At 40.5% G+C, this 22,871-nt stretch overlaps 1 protein-coding gene and 2 long non-coding RNA genes across 5 annotated transcripts; all 3 read left to right on the forward strand.

The window, feature by feature from the left end:
- Positions 1-3,871: 3,871 nt before the first annotated feature.
- On the forward strand, positions 3,872-12,237 carry LOC131394433 (uncharacterized). 3 transcript variants are annotated; one of them, XR_009216127.1, is made up of 3 exons: positions 3,872-4,234; positions 11,964-12,057; positions 12,165-12,237. It is a non-coding gene; the product is annotated as an uncharacterized LOC131394433 (long non-coding RNA). The 3 variants fall into 3 exon arrangements; XR_009216125.1 differs by lacking the exon at positions 3,872-4,234 and adding an exon at positions 4,280-4,501; XR_009216126.1 differs by lacking the exon at positions 3,872-4,234 and adding an exon at positions 4,280-4,493.
- A 40-nt stretch (positions 12,238-12,277) lies between these two features.
- Positions 12,278-16,854, forward strand: LOC131394432 (uncharacterized). The gene is made up of 3 exons (XR_009216124.1): positions 12,278-12,469; positions 16,213-16,301; positions 16,722-16,854. It is a non-coding gene; the product is annotated as an uncharacterized LOC131394432 (long non-coding RNA).
- Positions 16,855-16,933: 79 nt separating this feature from the next.
- LOC131394428 (zinc finger protein 426-like) lies at positions 16,934-19,822 on the forward strand. The gene is made up of 4 exons (XM_058525792.1): positions 16,934-17,042; positions 17,639-17,724; positions 18,232-18,317; positions 18,803-19,822. Exons 3-4 carry the CDS (start codon positions 18,240-18,242, stop codon positions 19,148-19,150), a joined length of 426 nt encoding a protein of 141 aa, XP_058381775.1. The 5' UTR covers positions 16,934-17,042; positions 17,639-17,724; positions 18,232-18,239; the 3' UTR covers positions 19,151-19,822.
- The last annotated feature ends 3,049 nt before the right edge of the window (positions 19,823-22,871 follow it).

Genomic DNA, 22,871 nt, shown 5'->3' on the forward strand with positions numbered 1-22,871 from the left:
AGGAAACCAAGCCTACTGGTAGCTTGATCTTGGACTTCCAGCCTCCAGGACAGTGAGACAATAAGTGTCTGTGGTTTAAGTCCACAAGTCTTTGGTATTTGTTATGGCAGCCCTAGACAGCTAAGAGAGGCACCAATTCAAAATCCTCTTGCCCGTCTTTGTATCCCAACCAAGTATTGTTTAATTATTTTAATGGAAGCTGTGAAAACAATTGCACAATTGCAATGAGACAGCACCTGCCTCGGGCCCACACCACATTCCTCCTGCTTCCTGCCCTGAAGCTTCTCTGATTCCACAACATGGGACACCTGAGGGCATCTACTCATAAACATGCAACTCAGAAATGTGGGGATGTTAATCCCTGTAGGTTCACCCTTGGCCAGTAGAAGACATGAGCCGATGTCTTTTCATCCACCTAGTGGAAAGTTCCAAGGCACATTTCATAAAGCACCTCAGAAGGGTTTGGTGGCATTGAGCACCAGTCACCATAGAGGGATCAAAATGATAATGATTTCTTTCAGTGTCTTTCCTTCCTTCTCTGTTTGACTCCCATTGTTGTGTACTCCTGCTCTTTGGGATCAAACTTACCCCCCAAAAAACCATCTGCACATAGCCTTTGTGTTGAGGGCCTATTTTCAAGGAAACACATTGTAAGATGGGAGAAGAGTAGTAAAATAATGCTTTCGCTTATGAAATAGTAATAAAATTGTTAATGTTCATGAAAGAATGCTAAACTATTTGCCGTTATATTAACACGCCTTGTCGTTGTTATACCTCAATACCCTCATGTACGCATTTTCTTTTTTTTTTTAAGATTTTATTTATTTATTTTTCCCCCCAAAGCCCCAGTAGATAGTTGTATGTCATAGCTGCACATCCTTCCAGTTGCTGTATGTGGGACACGGCCCCAGCATGGCCGGAGAAGCGGTGCGCGCCAGGGATCCGAACCCGGGCTGCCAGCAGCGGAGCGCGTGCACTTAACCGCTAAGCCACGGGGCCGGCCCTGCATTTTCTGATTTTAGAGTTGACTCAGAAATTTAAATGATAAGAATTTACCACCCAGGTACATTCATATTCATGGAAAATGTTCTGTGTACAACGTTATTCATTGCAGCATTGTTGTCAAATAAAAGTATTGGGAACAACCTGCCTGTCAGTCACTGTGAAACTACTTAGATAAATGAGGGAACACTAGTAGAATGTAATACTGTGCAGCCAAAGAAAAGCAAGCTGTATGCTTAATACACACACACACACACACACACACACACACACACACACTATACACCACAAACTACTCTAGCTAATAAACAAATTCAACAAGGTTGCAGGGTACAATATCAACACAGAAAAATCAATGTGTTTCTATAGACAGCAATGAACAATCTGAAAAGGAAATTTTAAAAACCCCACTTACAATTGCATCAAAAAGAATAAAATACCTAGGGAGGTATTTAACCAAGGAGGTGAAAGACTTCTATACTTGTGACCGCCCAAAAAGAGGGTTCATCTGTCTGCCACAAGACATGCCAATAGTCAAGAGGCAAGGTGGTAGGAAAGAAAAGACTTTTTATTACAGCTTGCTAGCAAGGAGGAAGATGGCCGACTCTGTCTGAAAGAACCATCTTAAGGGGCACAAAGTCTTACAGCAGTTATATAGGCTGGTGGGTCATAGGGGAGGGGGTTAGGAATGTTGACCTTCTGGTGTTACAGACTGGGAGTGCCACATCAGATCTTTCAGTTTTCATTGATGATGGCTATCAGCATAGACTTTCTGTTCAGGGGTCATCACATTCCTAAGGAACTCAAAAGAACAAAGTCATCATCTTATCGCAGCTGGAAGGTACATGCACAAGCAGGGGTCGTATAAATATACAGAGCAGTCAGATCTCCTGGAGGGTGCATATCCACCTGGGTTAGTTTGTCAGAGGTCATTCAAAGTAACAACAGGGTTTCTTTTCTACAACATGGCTTCTCTCGTGTCAACCTTGTCTTGAGCCAGTATCATACTGAAACCTAGAAAGCTTTGCTGGAAATAATTACAGAGGACCTAAAGAAAACAGTGATGTGATACCACTACACATCAATTGGAAAGAAAGTATTGTATGATTTCATTTACGTGAAATGTCTAGAAAATGAAAATGCACATCTATAGAGACAGAAAGTAGATTCATGGCAGCTTAGACGTCAAGGGAGTAGAAAAATGAGGGTATGACAACCAAAGGGCACTTTTGGAGTGATGCAAATGTTCTAAAACTGTGATGGTTGCACCACTCTGTGAACATACTAAAAACACTGAAGGGTATCGTTTTGAACGGGTAAATTGTATAGTATGTAAATTATATCTCAATATACCTGTCGCAGAAAATAAACAAAAGAGAAAATCATGACAGTTGCTACATCATTAGAAGCATAAAAAATTTCATGTCTCTGAAGCACCTAAAGCATAAGAGGCAACAGGCTTTAGCTCCCATTATATTTTTACTTCTAAATGTTAAAACTTAATATAAAACTCTTGTAATCAAAAGAGTATGATATGGGCTTAAGTAAATATTACTGGCATGGAAGAGTCTACAAATTGATACAGGTATATATAGGAATTTATTGTCTAATAAAGGTGGAATTGCAAATCATTAAGTCAAGGATAGTTTATCAATAAATGATACTACAAGTGGCCATTTTTCTGAAGGAAAAAAAAAATTGGATCCATTACCCCACACCACACGCCAAAATACATTCTCGGAGGATTAAAGACTAAAATGTCACTAAAAATAATAAATTTTAGAGGAACACCAGGAAATCTGAATGTAATCTAGAGTTTGAAGGGAATTTTTAACGCAAGGCAGGAAATCCAGAAATTATTGTTTAAAAAAGACTCTTTTGATTACATAAAAGTTAAATATTTTGTACAGCAACAGATGAAACATTCACATAGCAAAATAGTTATCTATTCAACAGACGCATGAAAAACAATTAATAAAGCACACGAATAATTCTTGGTAAAATGTGCTAGTTAATCAGGATTTTAAAAGACCTTTATTAACTCCACAAAGGCCACCCACTGAAAAGCATAGTAAACAAAATCACCAGAGAAACTTTAGAACCATTCCTGAATAAGTGAGGAATGCCTGGTGTCAGTGCTATTTCACAACTTAGTATGGGAGGCCCTGGACCATACGGTGAGATTGGGAAAAAAAAAAAAACCCCAAAAAACAGAAGTACATACTTGAAGAAATAAACTTACAGAAAAATGTCATTACACTGAAAACACAAGGAATTAATGATTAGAGTTTGGCATAGTGTCCAAGGTAAATAAAAAAAAGACGGGGAAATAAAGCTTCAATAGGGGATTGACCGAATGGAGGAGATAGATTCTCATGGATTGACAGGCATATCGTTAGGGCGAAATCACTGCACCGGCTCTAGAAAGGTGAGGACTGAAAGAAAAGCTTTTCAAGACCAGCCGCCACCCCCAGCCTCTGCTGGCCCAAGTCTAGACCCCGCGCTGGTCCTCGTCCAGCCCCAAACCCCGCCCCCGGTGTCGGCCCCGCCCCCCGCCGGTAGCCCCGCCCACAGGCATGCTTCTAGCCTCAACCCGCTCAGCTGGGCCTGTTTCTGCCCCCACCCGCTGCGCGGAGGCCCAGGGCCAGCCGCACCCACGAGTGGAGAACTACAATTTCACTGCCCGAAATGGTCCGACATGATTGGCAGCCAGAGCTGTGGAGCCCCGCCCATTAGGTCTGAGGCAGGAAGCGGAAGTGGCGTCACTGGGGTGCGCGGTTTTTTTGTCCCATGTCTCCGCGGCTCTTGGAGAGATTCATATTCGTTCTCTCGCGGTGACTGCGTCCCTGGTGAGCCTCGCGTGCAGGGAGCGCCCTGGGAGGCACGGAGGGCGGTAAAGGACAGGTGTGGCCGGGACCCCGAGGGGCCTCCTTAGAGAGGCCGGGCCCCTCCGCTCACGTCCGCCCGGCCGCTGTCCCCGCGCGGAGCCGGGGCGGGAAGGGCGCGTGTGCGGGGGGTTTTCGTCCACTGGGCTCCCCTGTTCAGAAGCCTCCGAAGTAACCTCGGGACTTTTCTCCAGAAGGAGAAGAATTTCCGCTGCTCGAGTCCCGTTGCTCAGGCCCCGCGCGCTCCGGTTCTCACGGACCTGGCGACCCCGTCGTGTTCCCGTGAGTCCGGGGAAAAGTTGGCTCAGGGGCGTCTTCTGCTTTTCCTGTGCAAAAGAATGTTTCAGGTAAGAATTTGGCTTTGTCTTGCCACGTTCTTTATTTTTTTGGGTGGGGGGGAGCGGTGAGGAAGATTGGCCCTGAGCTAACATCTGTGCCCGCCTTCCTCTATTTTGTGTCTGGGACGCCTCCACAGCACGGCTTGATGAGCAGTGCATAGGTCCTTGTAGGATCCCGCCTGCGATCCTGGGCTGCTGAAGCAGAGCGGGTGAACTTAACCACCGGGCCAGCCCCTGCACATTCTTTATTTTTGAACGTTACATATAGGTAGGAAGGTAAGATAGTTTCTTAGGTGTCAAGGGTGAGCATATTTGTGTGTATAATTATAAGCATATGTTGACCACAAGTCTTACATCTAAAGAAAAGTCAGAATTCTCAGCTGTCTCTTCATCTGAACTTCTAGGCCGCTATCCCCACAGAGCTTTTAAACAGGGGCCTCCAGGAGAAAAAGATGGGGACTTTATGACACCAGTTCTAGAATAATTCAGTTTACCATTAACAAGATATTTGAACTAAATGTGTGTCTTCCCCCACATTTTTCTTTTGTAAAATCTTATAGCTACAGAAAATTTGAACATCCAGTACAATGAGTGTTCATTGTAGTGGATACACCCATTTTTAGCATTTTGCATGTTCGCTCTCTCCACAGGTAAATATATTTTATGGTCACTATTTGAGAGTTCAAAGTTGAAAATAAATTGCACTCATGATACTTGACCTAGGAAATCCATCTCCCAAAGATAAGCTAATTTTCTAATCGTGTTTTTCATTTTTTTGTTGTTGAGTTGTATGAGTTCTTTACATATTTTGGAAATTAACCCCTTGTCAGATATATGATTTGCAAATATTTTCTCCCAGTTGGTAGATTGTCTTTTCATTTTGTTCATGGTTTCCTTTGCTTGCAGAAGCTTTTTAGTCTGGTGTAGTCCTATTTGTTTATTTTTCCTTCTGTTTCCCTTGCCTGAGTAGACATGGTATTTGAAAAGATGGTGTAAAGACCGATGTCAGAGAGACTATACTGCCTATGTTTTATTCCAGGATTTTTATGATTTCAGGTCTTACATTCAAGTCTTTAATCCATTTTGAGTTAATTTTTGTGTATGGTGTAAGATAATGGTCTACTTTGATTCTATGTGTCTGTTTTGGTGCCAGCACCATGCTGTTTTGAGTACTATAGCTTTGTAGTATATTTTGAATTTAAGGCTTGTGATGCCTTCAGCCTTGTTCTTTTTTTCTCAGGATTTCTTTGGCTATTTGGGATCTTCTGTTGTTCCATATAAATTTGAGTGTTCTTTGTTCTATTTCCGTGAAGGATGTCATTGGGATTCTGATTGAGATTGCAGATTGCTTTAGGTAGTATGGACATTTTAACTATATTTATTCTTCCAATCCATAAGCATGGAATATCTTTCAATTTCTTTATGTCTTCTATTTCTTTCAATAATGCCTTATAGATTTCAGTGTACAGGTCTTTCATCTCTTTGGTTAAGTTTATTCCTAGATATTTTATTCTTTTTGTTGCAATCGTAAATGGGATTGTATCCTTAATTTCTCTTTTGTTACTCTGTTGTTAGTGTAGAGTAACACAGCTGCTTTTTGTTTGTTGACTGTGTGTCCTGCAACTTTACGGTGTTCCTTTATTATTTCTAATAGTTTTTTGGTGGATTCTTTAGGGTTTTCTGTATATGAAATCACATCATCTGCAAATAGTGACAGTTTTACCTTTTCTTTTCCAATTTGGATCCCTTTTATTTTTTTTTCTTGCCTAATTGCTCTGGCCAAAACCTCCAGTAGTATGTTGAATAGGTCTGGTGAGAGTAGGCATCCTTGTCTTGTTCCTGTTCTCAGAGGGACAGCTTTCAGTTTTTCATCATTAAGTATGATGTTGGCTGTGGGTTTGTCATATGGCATTTATGATGTTGAGGTCCTTTCCTTCTATGCCCATTTTATTGAGAGTTTTTATGCTAAATGGATCTTGGATCTTGTCAAATGCTTACTCTGTGTCTATTGAGATGATCATGTGATATCTACTGCTCATTTTGTTAATGTGGTGTATCACATTGATTTGCAAATGTTGAACCATCCCTGTGTCTGTGATATGAATCCCAAATGGTTATGGTGTATGATCGTTTTAATATATTGCTGTATTCAATTTGCCAACATTTTGTGGAGGAGTTTTACATCTATGTTCATCAGTGATGTTGGTCTGTAATTTTCCTTCTTTGTGTTGTCCTTGTCTGGTTTTGGTATTGGGGTTATCTTGGTCTCATAGAATTAGGTAGGAAGAAAAAATTCTTCAGGTTTTTGTAATAGTTTGAGACAGATAGGTGTTAAATCTTTTTCAGTGTTTGTTAGAATTCTCCAGATAACCCATCTGGTCTCAGAGTTTTGTTTTTTGGGAGGTTTTTGATTGCTGTCTCTATCTCTTTACTTGTGATTGGTCTATTCAGATTCTCTGTTCCTTTTTGATTCAGCTTTGGAAAGTTGTATAAGTCTCAGAATTTATCCATTTCTTCTAGGTTATCCAATTCGTTGGCATATAGTTTTTTTGTTTTTCTTATAGTATATTTGTGTTTCGTAGTATTGTCTTATAATCGTTTGTATATCTCTGGTATCTCTTGTAGTTTCTCCTCTTTCATTTTTAATTTCGCTTGAGTCTTCTCTCTTTTATTCTTACTGAAGATGGCTAAACGTTTGTCAATTTTATCTTCTCAAAGAACCAGCTGTTAGTTTCATTGATCCTTTCTACTGGTTTTTTTGGTTTCTATTTTCATTTATTTCTGCTCTAATGTCTATTATTGCCCTCCTTCTGCTGACTTTGGACTTTGTTCTTTTTCTATTTCTGTTAGGTGTAGTTTACAGTTACGTATTTGAGATTTTTCTTATTTGTTGAGGTAGGCCTGTATTGCTATAAATTTCCCTCTTAGGATCATTTTTGCTGTATCCCATATGAGTTGGTACAGTGTATTTTCATTTGTCTCCAGATATTCTTGCATTTCTCCTTTAATTTCTTCTGTGATCTATTGATTGTTCAGTAGCATGCCGTTTAGTTTCCACCTGTGTCACTTTCGCAGCTTTTTTGTTGTAGTTGCTATCTAGTTTTATAACATTATGGTCAGGAAAGATGCTTGTTACGATTTCCATCTTAAATTTATTGAGGCCTGCCTTGTTTCCCAACATATGGTCTATTTTTGAGAATGTTCCATGTGTACTTGAGAAGAATGTATATTCTGCTGATTTTGAATGGAGTGTTCTATATATATCTATCAAGTTCATCTGGTCTAGTTTTTCGTTTACTTCCACTGTTTCCTTGTTAACTTTCTGTCTGGTTGATTTAGCCATTGATGACAGTGGGGTGTTAAGGTCCTCTACTATTATTGTGTTGCTGTTAATGTCTCCTTTTAGGTCAATTAATAGTTGCTTTGGGGCCGGCCCGGTGGTGCAGCGGTTAAGTGTGCACACTCCACTTCGGCGGCCCCGGGTTTGCAGGTTCAGATCCCGGGCGTGCAGCGACGCGCCTCTTGTCAAGCTATGCTGTGGCGGCATCCCATATAAAGTAGAGGAAGATGGGCATGGATGTTAGCTCAGGGCCAATATTCCTCAGCAAAAAGAGGAGGATTGGCATCGGATGTTAGCTCAGGGCTGATCTTCCTCACACACACACAATAAGAGTTGCTTTATGTACTTTGATGCTCCTCTGCTAAGCGCATAGATGTTTTTGAGTGGTGTGTCCTCTTGGTGGAGTGTCCCTTGTATCATCATATACGGCCCATTTTTGTCTCTCATTGTTTTTTTGTTTTTATCTTAAAGTCTACTTTGTCTGATATGAGTATGGCAACACCTGCTTTCTTTTGTTTTCCAGTAGCTTGGAGTATCGACTTCCCTCCCTTCACTCTGAGCCTGTGTTTGTCTTTAAAGCTGAGATGTATTTCCTGGGGACAGCAAATTGTTGGGTCTTGTTTTTTAATCTATCCAGCCCCTCTGTGTCTTTTGATTGGGGATTCAATCCATTTACATTTGGAGTGATTATTGATATATCAGGGCTTAATACTGCCATTTTATTGCTTGTTTTTGAGTTGTTATGTATTTCCCTTGTCGGTTGTCCTGTGAATTTCAGATTGCCAATTCAGTTTGGCGGCTCTCTATGATGGTTTTCTCAGTTATTCTTTGTTCTGATATTTTGTTTAGTGGTTACCATGAGGTTTGTATAAAAGATCTCGTAGATGAGATAGTCCATTCCCTCATAGCCTTTTATTCTCTTAGTCTAAGCAGGTTTCATCCCTTTCCCCTTCCCTTTCTAAGTTGTTGTCACAACTTATTCCTTCATGTGTTGCAAATTTGTGCTTAAAAATGAAGTGATTATATTTGATGTTTTCCTTACGTTTATCTGAGTTATAATTGTTTGCTAATCTGTTTCGATAGAGAGTTGCAATTTTCTAATTTTGTCTGCCTATTTGTCTCCTTGCTCTAGGCTTTGTAAACTCTTTTTTGTTTTTTTTTCAGATATGAGGGCCTTCTGATCAAATCTTGTAGGGGTGTCTTGTGGCAATGAACTCTCTCAGTTTTCATTTATCTGGGAAAGTTTTTATTTTTCCATCATATCTGAAGGATATTTTCGTTGGATATAGTATTCTTGGGTGAAAGTTTTTGTCTTTCAGAATTTTCAATATGTCATTCCGCTGTCTCCCTGCCTGTAAGGTTTCCTTTGAGAAATCCACTGAAAGCCTGATAGGGATTCTTTTGTTGGTTATTTTCTCCTGGCTTGCTGCCCTGAATGTTTTTTCTTTGTCATTGAGTTTTGCCAACTTTACTAATGTATGCCTTGGAGAAGGTCTTTTTACATTGATGTAATTAAGAGTTTTGTTGGCTTCTTTTTCATGTAATTCAGCTCCTTCTCCAGGGTTGGGAAGTTCTCAGTTATTATTTCTTTGAACAAGCTCTCTGCTGCTTTTTCCCTTTCATCTTTCTCTGGAATATCTACGATCCTTATGTTGCATTTTCTAATTGAGTCGGATATTTCTCAGAGAATTTTTTCGTTGTTTTTAGTCTAAGATCTCCTCCATCTGAAGCATTTCTGTGTTCCTATCCTCTAGATTGCTGGGTCTATCCACTGTATTGTCAGCTCTGTTATTTAAGGTCTCCAGGTATTTATTTAACTCTTCCACTGTGTTTTTTTCCTCCAACAATTCTAATTGGTTTTTCTTTATAGTTTTGATATCTTTTGTGAAGAAGTCCCTCTGTTCAGTAATTTGTTTCCTGATTTCACTGAACTGACTTTCAGTATTCTCTTGTGATTTGTTGAGTTTTTTTATGATGGCCGTTTTGAATTTTCTGACATTTAGATTATAGATTTCTGCACTTTCAGGATTGATTTCTGTTTGTCTTTCTTTCTCTTCTGGAGTATTAATATATTTCTTTATACCATTTGACAGAGTGGATTTGTGCCATTGCGTAGTGATAGTATCTGGTCACAGATTCCACCTGCTGCCACTGAGGGGGCAGGAGCTGTGTACTCTCAGCCCGTTGCCATGATCCCCGTCAGCTGTGCCTGTTGGAGTCTGGGCCACTCCTTGGGATCACAGTGGTCCTGTGGGGTCTCCCACCAAGTGGGAAAGCAGTCATGCGGGGGCTCAGGGCAGATGTTGCCTGCTTCCACAGATCTGCCAAGTTGTGCTCCCTGATTCGGTGCTGCAGTGGTATTATGGGTGTTCATGGCGGCTGGGAGCTTGTTCGGTTCACCCGGACTCGGAGCTTAGCTGCTGACTGTTCTTAGGTCGCACTAGCAGTTGTGCTTGGTGGGTGAGACCTCCCCTCTAGGATTGCGGTGGGATTGTGGACTCTCCCACTGGGCTAGAGAGTGATGACACCGAGACTCAGGGCTACCGTCACCTCCTCCCACAGTCCCAAGTTGTGCTCCCCTCTTCAGGGCCACCGCAGTACTATGGGCATTTGCGGCAGCTGGGATCTTGTTCACCTGGGCCTCAGCTTTGCTGCTGTCTGCTCCTAGATCTGCTCTTAGGTCACACCACCTCTTGTGCTTGTTGTGCAGGGCCTCCCCACTGGGTCTAAATCAAAGCCACTCCCTGGGACCATGGTGGAACTGTGGATTCTTCCACCGGACGAGAGAGTGCTCACATGGCTGTTCAGGGCTGCTGCCACCTATTCCCAGTCCCACCGAGTTGCGCTTCTCTTCTTCAGGGCTGCAGGCTATGGGCATTCACTGCAACTAGGAGCTTGTTCACCTGGGCCACAGCTCAGCTGCTCTCTGCTCCTAGGTTGCACCAGCTTTTGTGCGTGGTGGGCAGGGCTTCCCCAAGGGGTCTGAGCCTGAGCTGCTCTCTGTGGGCTGTGCAGCCCCAAGGACTCTCCCACTGGACGGGGAAGTGATCACACGGGCTCAGGGCTACTGTCACCTGTTTCCACAATTGCACCAAGCCATGCTCCCACCCTAAGGGCTGCAGCAGTGCTATGAGCGATCCAGCAGGGAAAGCAGTCGCACGCATGCCCTGGGCTGCCTGGGGACCAGAGAGTGCTCACCTATCTCCACCACCTCCTTGAGGGGTAGTCGATCCACCTTCAGATGTATAGCTGCTCTGGTCTTTCAGGTGTTCTGATGAGCTGTGTGATTATTCTCTGCTGATCAGTGAATGTCCATTTAATTGTAGTTTGAAGGGGGAGAAACAAAGGGAACAGCTTACTCTGCCATGTTGCTGATGTCTATCTAGTGTATTTATTAAACTGAGGAAAGAGGGTTGCCAAAAGCAGAACAAAGAGGTTAGGTAGAGTGGAGAGCAGGGACAGGACCAGTGGAATGACGCGCTCTGGACAGTATTCTAAGGCCATGGAAGCTTCTGAGATGTCTTAGCAGGAGAGTGCTTTGAATCCATTTACAACTTAAATAGAACCCACTAACTCCTACTTTGCGAATGCACTTTGGGAACGATAAGAGTGATGGCATGGAGTCAAGATAAGAATCTTATGATGAATAAGTCTTTAAATATGATCTTGGTATCTAGATGTGGATGTTATTATGGAAAAGAAAATAAATGAAATGATTTGAAAGTTTTGTAGAAGGTAAAAGTGAAAAAATCCAGGCATTTTCTTTATCTATTCATTTACTGGAGGATATACCCCCACTTAATGAATGTTTGAATGCTTGATTAATGCTTAGTAGAGAAAATTCTACCCTTTTGTTTGGAAACTTGTTAAATATTGGAGGAGGCAAACATCTGTCCAAGAAGATGTACTCTTACAAATTGATTAGGGTTCTGGAGCAAAAGTAGATGACTATTATTTTCTGTATATTTATATGGGAGTAGGTGAAGGTAAGAGAGTTGATAAATATTTGTCATAAAAAGACAAAACGTAGGAGTTAGTCATGTTGGAAGGGACGCTAGTAGGAGATGAGGAAAGTGTTCTGTATTTGGTTAATTACGTCTCTAGGTGAGAGGGGAGTGCATCAAGGGTTACACTCAGATTTGAGAGTAGAGACCTTTTATTTACCTGGGATAAATTCTGAAGGAGGATTATAATCTCTAGTATGTATCTTATAGGAAAAGTAAGTCTTATCTGTTCAAATGATGTGAATCAAGTGAAAATAACAAAGTATGAATGTGTTTTAATGTTATGAATACCCAATCCACTCAAGGAATTCGTCAGCAATAGTTGCTGAGTGTGTTAATAAACATATAGTGATTTTGCCGTTTACCTTGAGATTTCTTCTCCTATCCAAATTAGGCCTCTGATTTTCTGAGTGAACATCCAAGGTAACCAGTCCTGTTCGACTCGGTATAGACACTGACCCATCAAGAGAGCTAGAATCACTCCACAGGTAAAGGTCCAGAAGACTCCTCTGGTGGTGTGGGTTGCCAGAAACTCTGAAGGTTCCATGAGGCTTAGAAATATCCACGTTACCCTCTCTGTTTTCTTTCCACTTAGAGTTTTCAATAAGTAAGCTGTGGGACAGTGAAACAATTGATGAAGGTTCTGAAGATCAAGTTGGTGAAGATGTGCAGATACTGTTGGTTGGGGAGTTTATTAGAAAAACAATTTAAAAAACTTGCCAGTATCTTCTAAATTTGCAAATGTGGATCAAAATAGAAGGAAAGACTTTTCATACCTATGTTATCTGAAAGAACCCTAAGTTGGAAGCAACTCAAATGTGGATTAAGTGAACAGTGGACAAAGTGTGGTATACTTATACTATTGAAAACTCTGAAGGAACTGGAAGGAATAAATCAAAGGTAGATGCAACAGTGTGGGTAGACTTCACAAACATGATGTTGAGTGAAAGAAGCCAAACACAGAAGAATACATGATCCTCTAATGCAGACCTCATTAGAAAAGGTTTTCATTGTTTATTGGTGCCTACCAAGTTATGAGAAATTTAGAGCATAAAACCACACACGTTTATCATCTTGCCATTTGTATGGGTCAGGAGTCCACATAATTTAGGATCTGCTCAAGATCCCACCAGGCTGCAATGAAGGCAGTAGTTGAGTTGCTTTCTCATCAGGTTTAAGAAGGTAGCTTAAGTAGAGCTTAACCAGGGAAGAATCTCATTGTAAAGTAACTGGGCTCCTAGAGGCCACATAAGTTTCTTTCCACATGGCCAAGTACTTCATTAAGCCAGGTCGGGAGTGTCTGAACCTCAGAGAAAGCCTGGACGCTTTCTAAAAGACTTCCACCTCATTCAATCAGGCCTTCTAGTATAATTCCGCTATTGATGATCTGCAAACCTTATTAATTATAGGTCAGAATTCGAGTCCAAATTTCAGTCATCCAACAAGCTATTATAGCCATCTCCAGATCCATGAGCTAACATTAAATCCAGACTGTCTAGTAAGTGTACTGTGCCAATCAATTGGCTCATTTAGTATTAAATCCCACCCTTCTTAGTGTGACAACCTTGGAATCCATTCCGGAACATGCTCCCTGGCTTATTCTGATACACATTTGCCAAGTTGGATTTATTTTTCTGTTTGAGGTATATTCTCCTGCCTTATGTGGTATATCTTTTCCCTTGGATTTTGCATTACTTGTGAGTCTAGAGACAATAGGTGATTGTGGTGGGTCTTGAAAATGAGCAGCCCCTCCAAGGCTTCTGTGCTAAGTGAGATTATCACAGAGTTGTCAGGCAGAAGGGCAAGCAAAGGGGAAGCTGCGTACTTCTCTGGTAAGGGAGGCTCAGAGTGTTGTGGAGGTTCAAGATTGTGAGTTTCGGGGCCAGCCTGGTGGTGTAGCAGTTAAGTTCGCGCAGTCTGCTTCAGCAGCCTAGGATTTGCGGGTGCAGATCCTGGGTGCAGACCCAGGCGTGGACCTACCCATTGTTTGTCAAGCCATGATGTGATGGCCTCCCATATAAAGTAGAGGAAGATGGGCATGGATGTTAGCCCAGGGCCAATCTTCCTCAGCAAAATGAGGAGGATTGGCAACAGATGTTAGCTCAGGGCTGATCTTCCTCACACACACACACAAAAAACATTGTGAGATTCATCTGGGTCCAACTAGATGTTCCCGTTTCAAGTTTTCTCTGTCATTCTTGCCTGATCAATACCCTTAGTTTCACATGAACAATTATGTAAGACTGAATGTAACTATGGTCAAACAATTAAATTTTGTGTTTGATATTCAGCAGTGTCTTCTCCCTGTGACCACAGATTGTGAGTTTTTGAGAGCTGTCATGGAATCTCTGTCATCCCAGACTTTGACTTGAGATCTAAGATAGCAGATCTGAGCTTGCCATTTTCTGGGCAACTACATTCCGAAGAATCCATCCCTCATCACAGTCACTATAATCATTATTGTTGTAATTGGTAAGTGTAGAATTCGCTTGTCTTCCCAAAGTAAGTGCTTCAGTTGACAGCAACCATAGGTACACCTTGACCATTTTGACTCTGTGAGTGTCCTTCCCATTGGCAAGGAGCTCAGGTCTTTATTGAAGTTTATAGACTTGACTAAACTGTCCCTAAATTTCATCATTACTCCTTTGTCTCTAGGGATCACTGTTCTTTTCAATTCTGTATAATTTTACATGAAATGAGGAGATAGAAATCATACTTTGATTTAAACAGGAGAAGTGTAATATGAAGGTGTAAAGAGAATTATTTTTTTTTTTTCTATTTTGTGAGGAAGATCAGCCCTGAGCTAACATCTGTGATAATCCTCCTCTTTTTGCTGAGGAAGACCGTCTCTGAGCTAACATCTATTGCCAATCCTCCTCCTTTTTTTCCCCAAAGCCCCAGTAGATAGTTGTATGTTGTAGTTGCACATCCTTCTAGTTGCTGTATGTGGGATGCGGCCTCAGCATGGCTGGAGAAGCGGTGCGTGGGTGCGCGCCAGGATCCGAACCCGGGCCGCCAGTAGCAGAGCGCGCGCACTTAACTGCTAAGCCATGGGGCCGGCCCTAAAGAGAATTCTAATTGATATTCTAGATCTGATGGAGAGTACCAAAGGAGGGCCAAACTTGTAGGGCAGCCCTCTCCCAAAGACTTGACTTCAGACCTTGTTGGATAAGGTGTCATGGCAGTCCATTGGGTGGTGAAGAAGTTCACTAGGTTGCCAGGGCATGAGCTAGTCAACAGTTGTTGGACAATCAGGAAGCAACCCTCTGGAATGCAGACAATCCATGACTGGTTGGTAGATGTAGAGTGAATAGGGGTGGCAGTACATGTACAAGACCAAGAGCAGTAAGTATCCATATAAGGAGGCCATGGGAATCAACTAAGTGGTGTGCAGATATCCTTAGGCTGGTGGATGAGAGCTCGCAATGACAGTGTTCCTCCCACTCTTATATTTCTAAGGTACTTAAATACATTTCTGAAAACTGAGATGTATGTTGTGTTATGAACGGCTATTTAGTTATAATCTAGGTACACTCGAAGAGTGGTGTGAAGGATCTTGATTATCTGTCAGTCACCAATCACTGGGTGCCTTCAGTGAGACAAGCTCTATGCCACTCCCTGTAATGCAAGCACTGGCATCCAAAGCAGACATAATGCTACTATGATATGTAAAAAGAAAAAGGAAAAAAAAAAACACCTTTCTAAAAGAAAGCTGTTCTTAATGTCAGACAACATTGTTAAAAAGCATTACTGTAGGTACAGAGGTCACTATGATAAAAGATTCTATTTCTCCAGAAATATAAAAATTCTAATGTGTATCCACTCATTAATATTGTTGCAAATATATTAAGCATTGCTTTACAGAAGTAGAATAAATAGACAAGTGCCCAATTCTAGTGGAAGATTTTAATATTTCACTCATATTGTTTCACTAAACAATAGAGGAAAGTCAATTAGGATATACATTTTAATGTGATGTGTAAACCATCCAATATACTTACATAGAATATTGTATCTAAAACTGATTGAACTCAGAAAGTGGTTGTCTGGGATCAATGAGTAAGGAATGGACTGAAAGAGGCAAGAAAGTCTCTAAGGAGATAAATATGTTCTGTATTTTGTTTAGACTGCTTATTATATGAGTATATGAAATTGTCAAATCTCATCTACTATATACTTAAGATCTCTGAATTTGATTGTACATTAATGATATATCTCAATTACAAAATAAACAGAAAAGTAAAACATTCTATGCAGACCCCACCTGACTAAACACATTCATGGGCCTGTTCAGCCCAAGGACCCTCTGAGATGCATGGTAGTAAGTACAGTTATACTGTGAGTCTAGATGCAGTTTTTGTGACCATATATGTTTCCGGGGTTTAGTCATCTGAACTGTAGAATAAGGACTGTGGGGTTGTGAGGGTGACAGGTTCATAAGTAATGAACTGTGGAACTTTTAGTGGTCTTCATTGTTAAAATACCATTTTGTAGATGAGAACTACAGTTGTCATTTGATGGCAGTGGTGTGGATTTTCTTCAGTGTGCAGGAATTTCAACCTAGAGTGGAATGATTTTTAGGCAGGCAAATGTGTGAATTATGGTCATTTTTGGGTCCTCATGCCTACTTTCTTTCTTTCTAGGTCTCCTTTTTAAAGACCCTTTATGCCTTCCTGATGAAAAGATAGAGGCAGAAAGGATGGCAGCTGACTGTTGGACAGATTTTTCTCAGGTAAGAAGAAAGTGTATTCTACAAAATGACATACCACATCCATGAGACAGACAGATTTACTTCTAAGATAGTTCTGTCATTAGAGCTTCTTAAAGAAGTAAAGCCACTCAAGGATGGGGTTCGTGTTGAATTTCCTCACAAAGTGGAGCCTCATGTTAGGGGTGGATTACCTTAAATCTGGGTATTTCAGTTATTACTACCTAATACTGACTCTGATGATGGTGTGGTTGCATAATTTTAATGCTGCTAGGTGTGCTTACAGATGGTAAGGAAGATGAGAGCATGCATTTCTGACAAGAACTTGTTTATTCATCAGCATTTACAAATGTCTGTGGTTTTTTCAGGAGTGTCCTGCAAGAGGGAAATAGGATGAGAAGAGCTTTTAGTCTAGTTGTGGTGAGATAAGTTCATGTGTTACAGGTTCCTTTAAAGCCATAACTGGAGCATATGAACTGTGAGTGTACATAGAAGAGTACCTAGGACCATTGCACCATGGGGGAGATGAGGAGTGACCTTGAAACCCTCCATTGCCATCTGGTCTCCCATCTTCATTCCACAGTGAGCATTGGTGGAGATGTTACTTTACTGAAGCCAACTTGTATGTGATGGTTTAGGATTCCATCATCTTTGACGATGTGGCTGTGGACTTCACCCTGGAGGAGTGGACTTCACTGGACCTAACTCAGAGAAACGTATACAGAGATGTGATGCTAGAGAACTAAAAGAACCTGACCACAGTAGGTAAGGCTGCCATTGTTGCTATAGCATCTTATGGAATTGGTAAATATTATGTACTTAACATGGTCTGGGATGACTGATGTCAAATCTGAACATAATGGGAAATAATAGGCACATAGTCTGTGCACTAATGAGTTTTAATTCAGTGTGGTTGCTATAAAAATGTGGTTCTAACAGCATCACCATCACTCTGTTAGCAATGTGCATTCTCAGACTGCACTTTGACATACTTAATGAAACTCTGGCACTGGGACCCCGTGATCTGTGTTTTAAGAAACAGTGGACATGATTCTGATGGATAGCAGAGTCTGACAACCACTGATGTAGTGGTTGCTCCATGAGAATGAAAATCTCTTTTTGCACTTTATTTCATTTTTCAATGAAAGTCTTAATGCTTTGTAAATGTGTATGTATACATCTGAATGTGGTTGTGGAGGCAGGAGATAAACAGTCTCTTTGGGGCACGGAAGGGGGATGTTTGCATTTTTATCTCATTTGAAATTAACTGCATTCATGAGACATATAGGACCTGACTCGTGAAAGTGTTTGTCATTTTTTACGAGAGGCTTGTTCATTAATATGTCTCTCCTCATGGACAGGGTATCAATTTTGTTCCAACGCAATCTGATCTCTTGGTTGGAACAAGAGGAAGAGTTAAGGACAGTGGAGAGAAGAGTCTTCCAAGGTGAGTGATTGTGAAGAACTTCTCTGGTCAATGAAAATTTCACTATGGTTGGAATTATAATGAGGAAACTTGAACATGTGCTTTCTCTAGAAGGCTGAGGACATTGGTCTCAGATGCTTTGGGATGTCTTCAACTTCAAATTCTTACTGTACATTTACTCAGAATTTCCTATGATCTCACAAAATGACCTGGCTTTTTTTTTAAGTTTATTATGTTGATGTATGCTCTTAGTCCAGAGCTTGCTTAGTTTTGCTTCCTGATAATATACTCTTTTCTCATCATGTTTAATTTTTAGAGAATTGCTTTTTCATCAACTACTCAATTTTGCCTCCACATCCTTATCATTGTCAAATTGTTGACCTAGTGAAGTCACTCTAATCTAGCATGCTTTTTCTCTTTGACCATGTTTAATTTGTAAATAATACAAATGAGCCTTCTTGTTTTTAATTCCTTTAACCTACCATTTCTTTTTGCAAATTTTACATGTGTTATTCTCTTTTACTTTAGAATCGGAAATGCATCTTAAAACCAAAGACTCAGCAGTTCCTCCACAGGATATTTTAGGGGAAAAAACTTCCAATAGGATAGAAACGGTAAGATCAGTAAGGTTGAACAGAGATATTTCTTATTTCCCATATTCAGAAAATATTGGAATTTCATTTGATAGAAGATCAGCACAAGTGATAAATGTTTGAGATAAGTGGCCTTCACCAAAGAGAGAGCAATTTCTCTGGTGAGATATTGTGACTATGATGAATTTGGGGAAAATCTAACTTGAAAGTTATTGGTTCACAATTCTCACAAGTACTCATTCCCACGTACATAACCTAGGCATTGAGTTTTTTTTAACAATCCCATGAAACTCTTTTAAGAATTTTTTAAAATCAGAGTAGATCACACATCATTCTGGCAGAAGGATTCCATCATTCAACTTGAAAGAAATCAACAGGGTGGGAAGTTGTATGAATGTAATGGAAATCATAAAAATGGAATCAGCGTTGTAATGTGGTTTCTATTTTGAGATGTGTGAGATCGATTAATGTTTCTGAGAAATTGTTTAATCCTCATTCATCAACAGGAAAGAAACCACAGTGGGTGGGAACTCTGTGAGTGTAAGGAATGTGGTAAAGACTTCAGTGAACAATTATGCCTTAAGAAGCACAGGAGAATTCACTATGGAGGAAACACTTATGAGGATAATCAGTGTGGGAAAAGCTTCCTTATTCTGCACAAGAAATCCTCTACTAGAGAGAAAATTTCTGTGTTTAATCAATGGAGAAAAGCCATCAACCTGACTCCAAATATTGTGTCAGGGGAAACTAGCATGCATAAGAAAGCCTTTGAATGCAGTGACAGTGGGAAAGCCTTTGTTAATCAGTCTTACTTTCAGGCACAAATGAGAAGTCACAGTAGAGAAAAACTATGAAGGGAAGGAATGTGGGACAGCTTTTATTCACCCTACAAGGCTTGGTGTACATGTACAAACTCACTGCTACAAAATATTACAAATGTAAGGAATGTGGAAAAATTTTTTGGTATTCTGCACGCTTCAAAGTTTTCATGGGAATCCACACTGGAGGGAAACACTGTAAATGTAAGGAGAGTGGGAAAGCCTCCATGAGTTCTTCTTACCTTGCTAAAGATAGAAAATCTCAGACAGGAGAGAGGCCCTTTGTATGTAACAAATGCAGAAAGTCTTTTAGACATTCCTCGTCCCTTAATATTCACATTGGAATTCATGCTGGAATAAAACCCTATGAATGTAAGAAATGTGGGAAAGCCTACACTGCATTCTCAAGCCTTACTAATCATATAAAAACTGATAATGGAGAGAATCCTTTTCAGTGTAATACGTGTGGGAAAACATTTACCAGTTCTTGCTTGATCATTCACATGTGTACTGACACTGGAGAGAAACCCTATGAGTTTAAGAAATGTGGGAAATCCTTCATTTCTTCATCAATTCTGAGTGAACATGTACGAATTCATACTGGAGAGAAACCCTATGAATGCAACGACTGTGGGAAAGGCTTCATTAGGAGTTCAGGCTTAACTAGACATAAACAAATTCACAGTGGAGAGAAAACTTATGAATGCAATGAATGTGGGAAAGACTTCATTTGGCATTCAGGCTTAACTAGACATCAACAAATTCACACTGGAGAGAGAACTTATGAATACAACAAATGTACAAAATCCTTCTTTAGGAATTCAGGCTTAACTAAACATAAATGAATTCACACTGCAGAGAAACCCTAGAAATGCAGGAAATATGGGAAAGGCTTCATTTGGCATTCAGACTTAATTACATATAAAAGAATTCACACTGGAGAGAAACCCTATGTATGCAATGAATGTGGGAAAGCTTTCAGTTGGCATTCAGGCTGAACTAGACATAAACAAATTCACACTGGAGAGAAATGCTGGGAATGTATGGAATGTGGGATAGCATTCAGTGTTTCCTCAAGCCTAACGGCACATGCAAGTATTCACACTGGATAGAAACCCCATAAAGGTAAGCAGTGCAGGAAGTCCTATAGTTTTTTGACATGCCTAAGGAAACATGTACGTATTCATACTAGAGAGAAAACTTTGAATGTGAAGTGGAAAATTCTTTACTACTTTCTCATGTCTAAGTAGACATTCGAGAATTCACAGTGGAGAGCAGCCATTTGAGTGCAAGGTACGTGGAAAAGCATGTTGGTATTCGTCAACATTTTGTATCCATATGCAAACTCACACTGAAGAGAAACTTACGAATGTGAGCAGTGTGGGAAAGCCTTCACTATTTCCTCAGGACTTATTCAACATATGAGAACTCACACTGGAGAGAAACCCTGTCATTGTAAGGAATGCAGGAAAGACTTCACTTGCTCCTCAGTCCTTAGTAAACATGTCTGAACTGACAATAGAGAGAAGCCCTATGAATGTGAGGAATATGGAAAAGCCTACAAGTGTCCATGTTTGTTTCAAATACATAAAAGAACTCACACTAATAGATGCCTCAGGAATTTAAGCAATGTGGAAAGCAGTCAGAATCTACTACAACCCAGCATGTAAGAATTCACAGTGAAGCATTTCAATGTAAGAAATATGTATAGCTCCAGCTTATAGGGTAGTTCTGTAGATCTGTTTTGCACATGTGCTATTCTACCCTAACCATTGTTAAGAATCATATGGCTTTCACTCCTCTAATAGCAATTTTAAGCCAGTGTAGTTTCTACAACTTCCACGTTGCAGCCTAGCCAAAAGTGGGACTACCAGATTTAGATTTAGCTGGATTGTCTTGTTATTGACCTGGTCTAAAATTGTGAAGATAGTGACCACTTGAATCAGTTCCCTACTCACAGAGTCCATGTACAATGCCACATGCCAGGCAAGGTGGGGAACTGGATGTCTCTGTAACTTCTCTAAAAATTCTTTCTTCTCTCTCACACCTGATCCTTTTGGATAAAGCATCAGAGTGCAAGCAACGGAAGATTTTAGAAAAGGTGAGATTTTGCCTACTCTTGGACACACCCTGATTTCATATTGCTGTGGGAGAATAACCACCTTAGCACCTTGGTAGGACGTTTAATCTTAGGCTGTGCAGGAAGAAGGGGAGAACAATGAACGTTCTCTTTCACTCCTGTATCCAGCACCATGGCCTGGCATAACAATCATGTCATCTTTGCAGCTCAGGCAACAGCTGCTGCTGGTGGTATGACCTGCTTTCATGTTTGTTATTCCATCTATGTGCTGTGAAAACAGACTCATGCAGATATGCCTGGTCCTGACAATCTGTGCTTGATACCATCATTGGAAGGTCCCAAATGTGAACTTTCAGTGCGGACACACAAGCACCACCTCATTATAGTCTCAGTGGTACAAATTCATAGTGTTCTGATGCTTGAGCAGCCTTGGGTTACATCATGTATGGCCACCAAGGCTGCTGCTGCATGGTGACCCTTTCTTTAAGCTTAATCAAAGCATTGTAGTGGTAGTCCAAATCAAGCTTAACAAGTCCTGAACAGGAAATACCTGTGCACCTTTTCTCTTGCTCCCACTCTTTTTGAATATGTGAAGACTGCAAGATCCTGACCACTCTTCCCCTGGGCCATTTCTTACAAGTGTGTTTGCAGTGAGGAACCATAAGAAATGAGGTTATCTCGCCAACTGAGATGAAGAGCAGGCTTGCTCACTACTTGAAATAAACCATCTTCCACAATCTCAGTGTTCCTCTTCTGTAACACAACCCAGTGTGCAGACATCCATCGGGGCCTTTTGTGTCACCTCTGAGACTTGGGGACTAAAGTCACTAGTACAAAATTTGTCATGCTCATGCTGCTGACTTTTCCATGAATATAGTAAATATTTTGTCTCTGACTTCAGTATCTTGCGTCATCTGCCAACATTCACGAAATAGGGACATGAAAATTGAATACCTTGGAAGCAGGAAATAAACTACAGGTTCACCAGTTTTGGTGATGAAAATGGCATGTTGATAGACCCATGCCTTTCTGGAAGAGGAGGAATGAGGGTGGCCTGGCTGGGTGGGAAGACCTAATAGTATGTACAATACAGTCATGAAATCTCTTCCCCCAGAGGTTTCCTCAAGATATTTGTGACAGGAGGGGAATTAGGATCCTCACTGTCCTACTTGTTAATGCGGCTCATCAGTAAGTATGTCAGTAGTTATATCAGCATGGTTTTCCTTAATTTCTCAATCTTACTTTAGCCTTAATTTTTAAACGCCTCCTTTTATACATAATGCAGAGTTTTGAAATGTCTAAGTGTTTGAAATACAGTCCTTAAAATCTTTTTTCTTTAAACTTGGAACATTAGTCTGTAATGTGATTACTAATAAATTTGGATTTATGTCTAGCATCTAATTTTTTTCAGAATGTAGCTCATTTTTGTACCCTCTCTGCTCTTATTTTTCTTCATATAAATGATTTTACTGTTGATGATTGAAATTTATATAATCCACTAATTTTATTTTAGTTGCTAACCTAAAATCCTTTAACATCTTTCATTTAACTCTGAATTAACACCTTTTCTCTCCTACGAAGTGTACTGGGACTTATAATTGCACTAATGGCCATTATTCAAGTTCAGAGCAGCACAGTGGCAGACAGACCTAGAAATAATTCCATAGTCAGAGGGGC

The sequence above is a fragment of the Diceros bicornis genome, chromosome 30, assembly GCF_020826845.1.
Source record: "Diceros bicornis minor isolate mBicDic1 chromosome 30, mDicBic1.mat.cur, whole genome shotgun sequence".
Taxonomy (NCBI): Eukaryota; Metazoa; Chordata; class Mammalia; order Perissodactyla; family Rhinocerotidae; genus Diceros; species Diceros bicornis.

Bases quoted from the DNA above. Each gene is read 5' to 3' on its own strand.
- LOC131394428 (XM_058525792.1), top strand. From the start codon at position 18,240: ATGCATCTTAAAACCAAAGACTCAGCAGTTCCTCCACAGGATATTTTA. The intron at 18,318-18,802 runs GTAAGATCAGTA...ATTCATCAACAG, and splicing joins CTTCCAATAGGATAGAAACG to GAAAGAAACCACAGTGGGTG.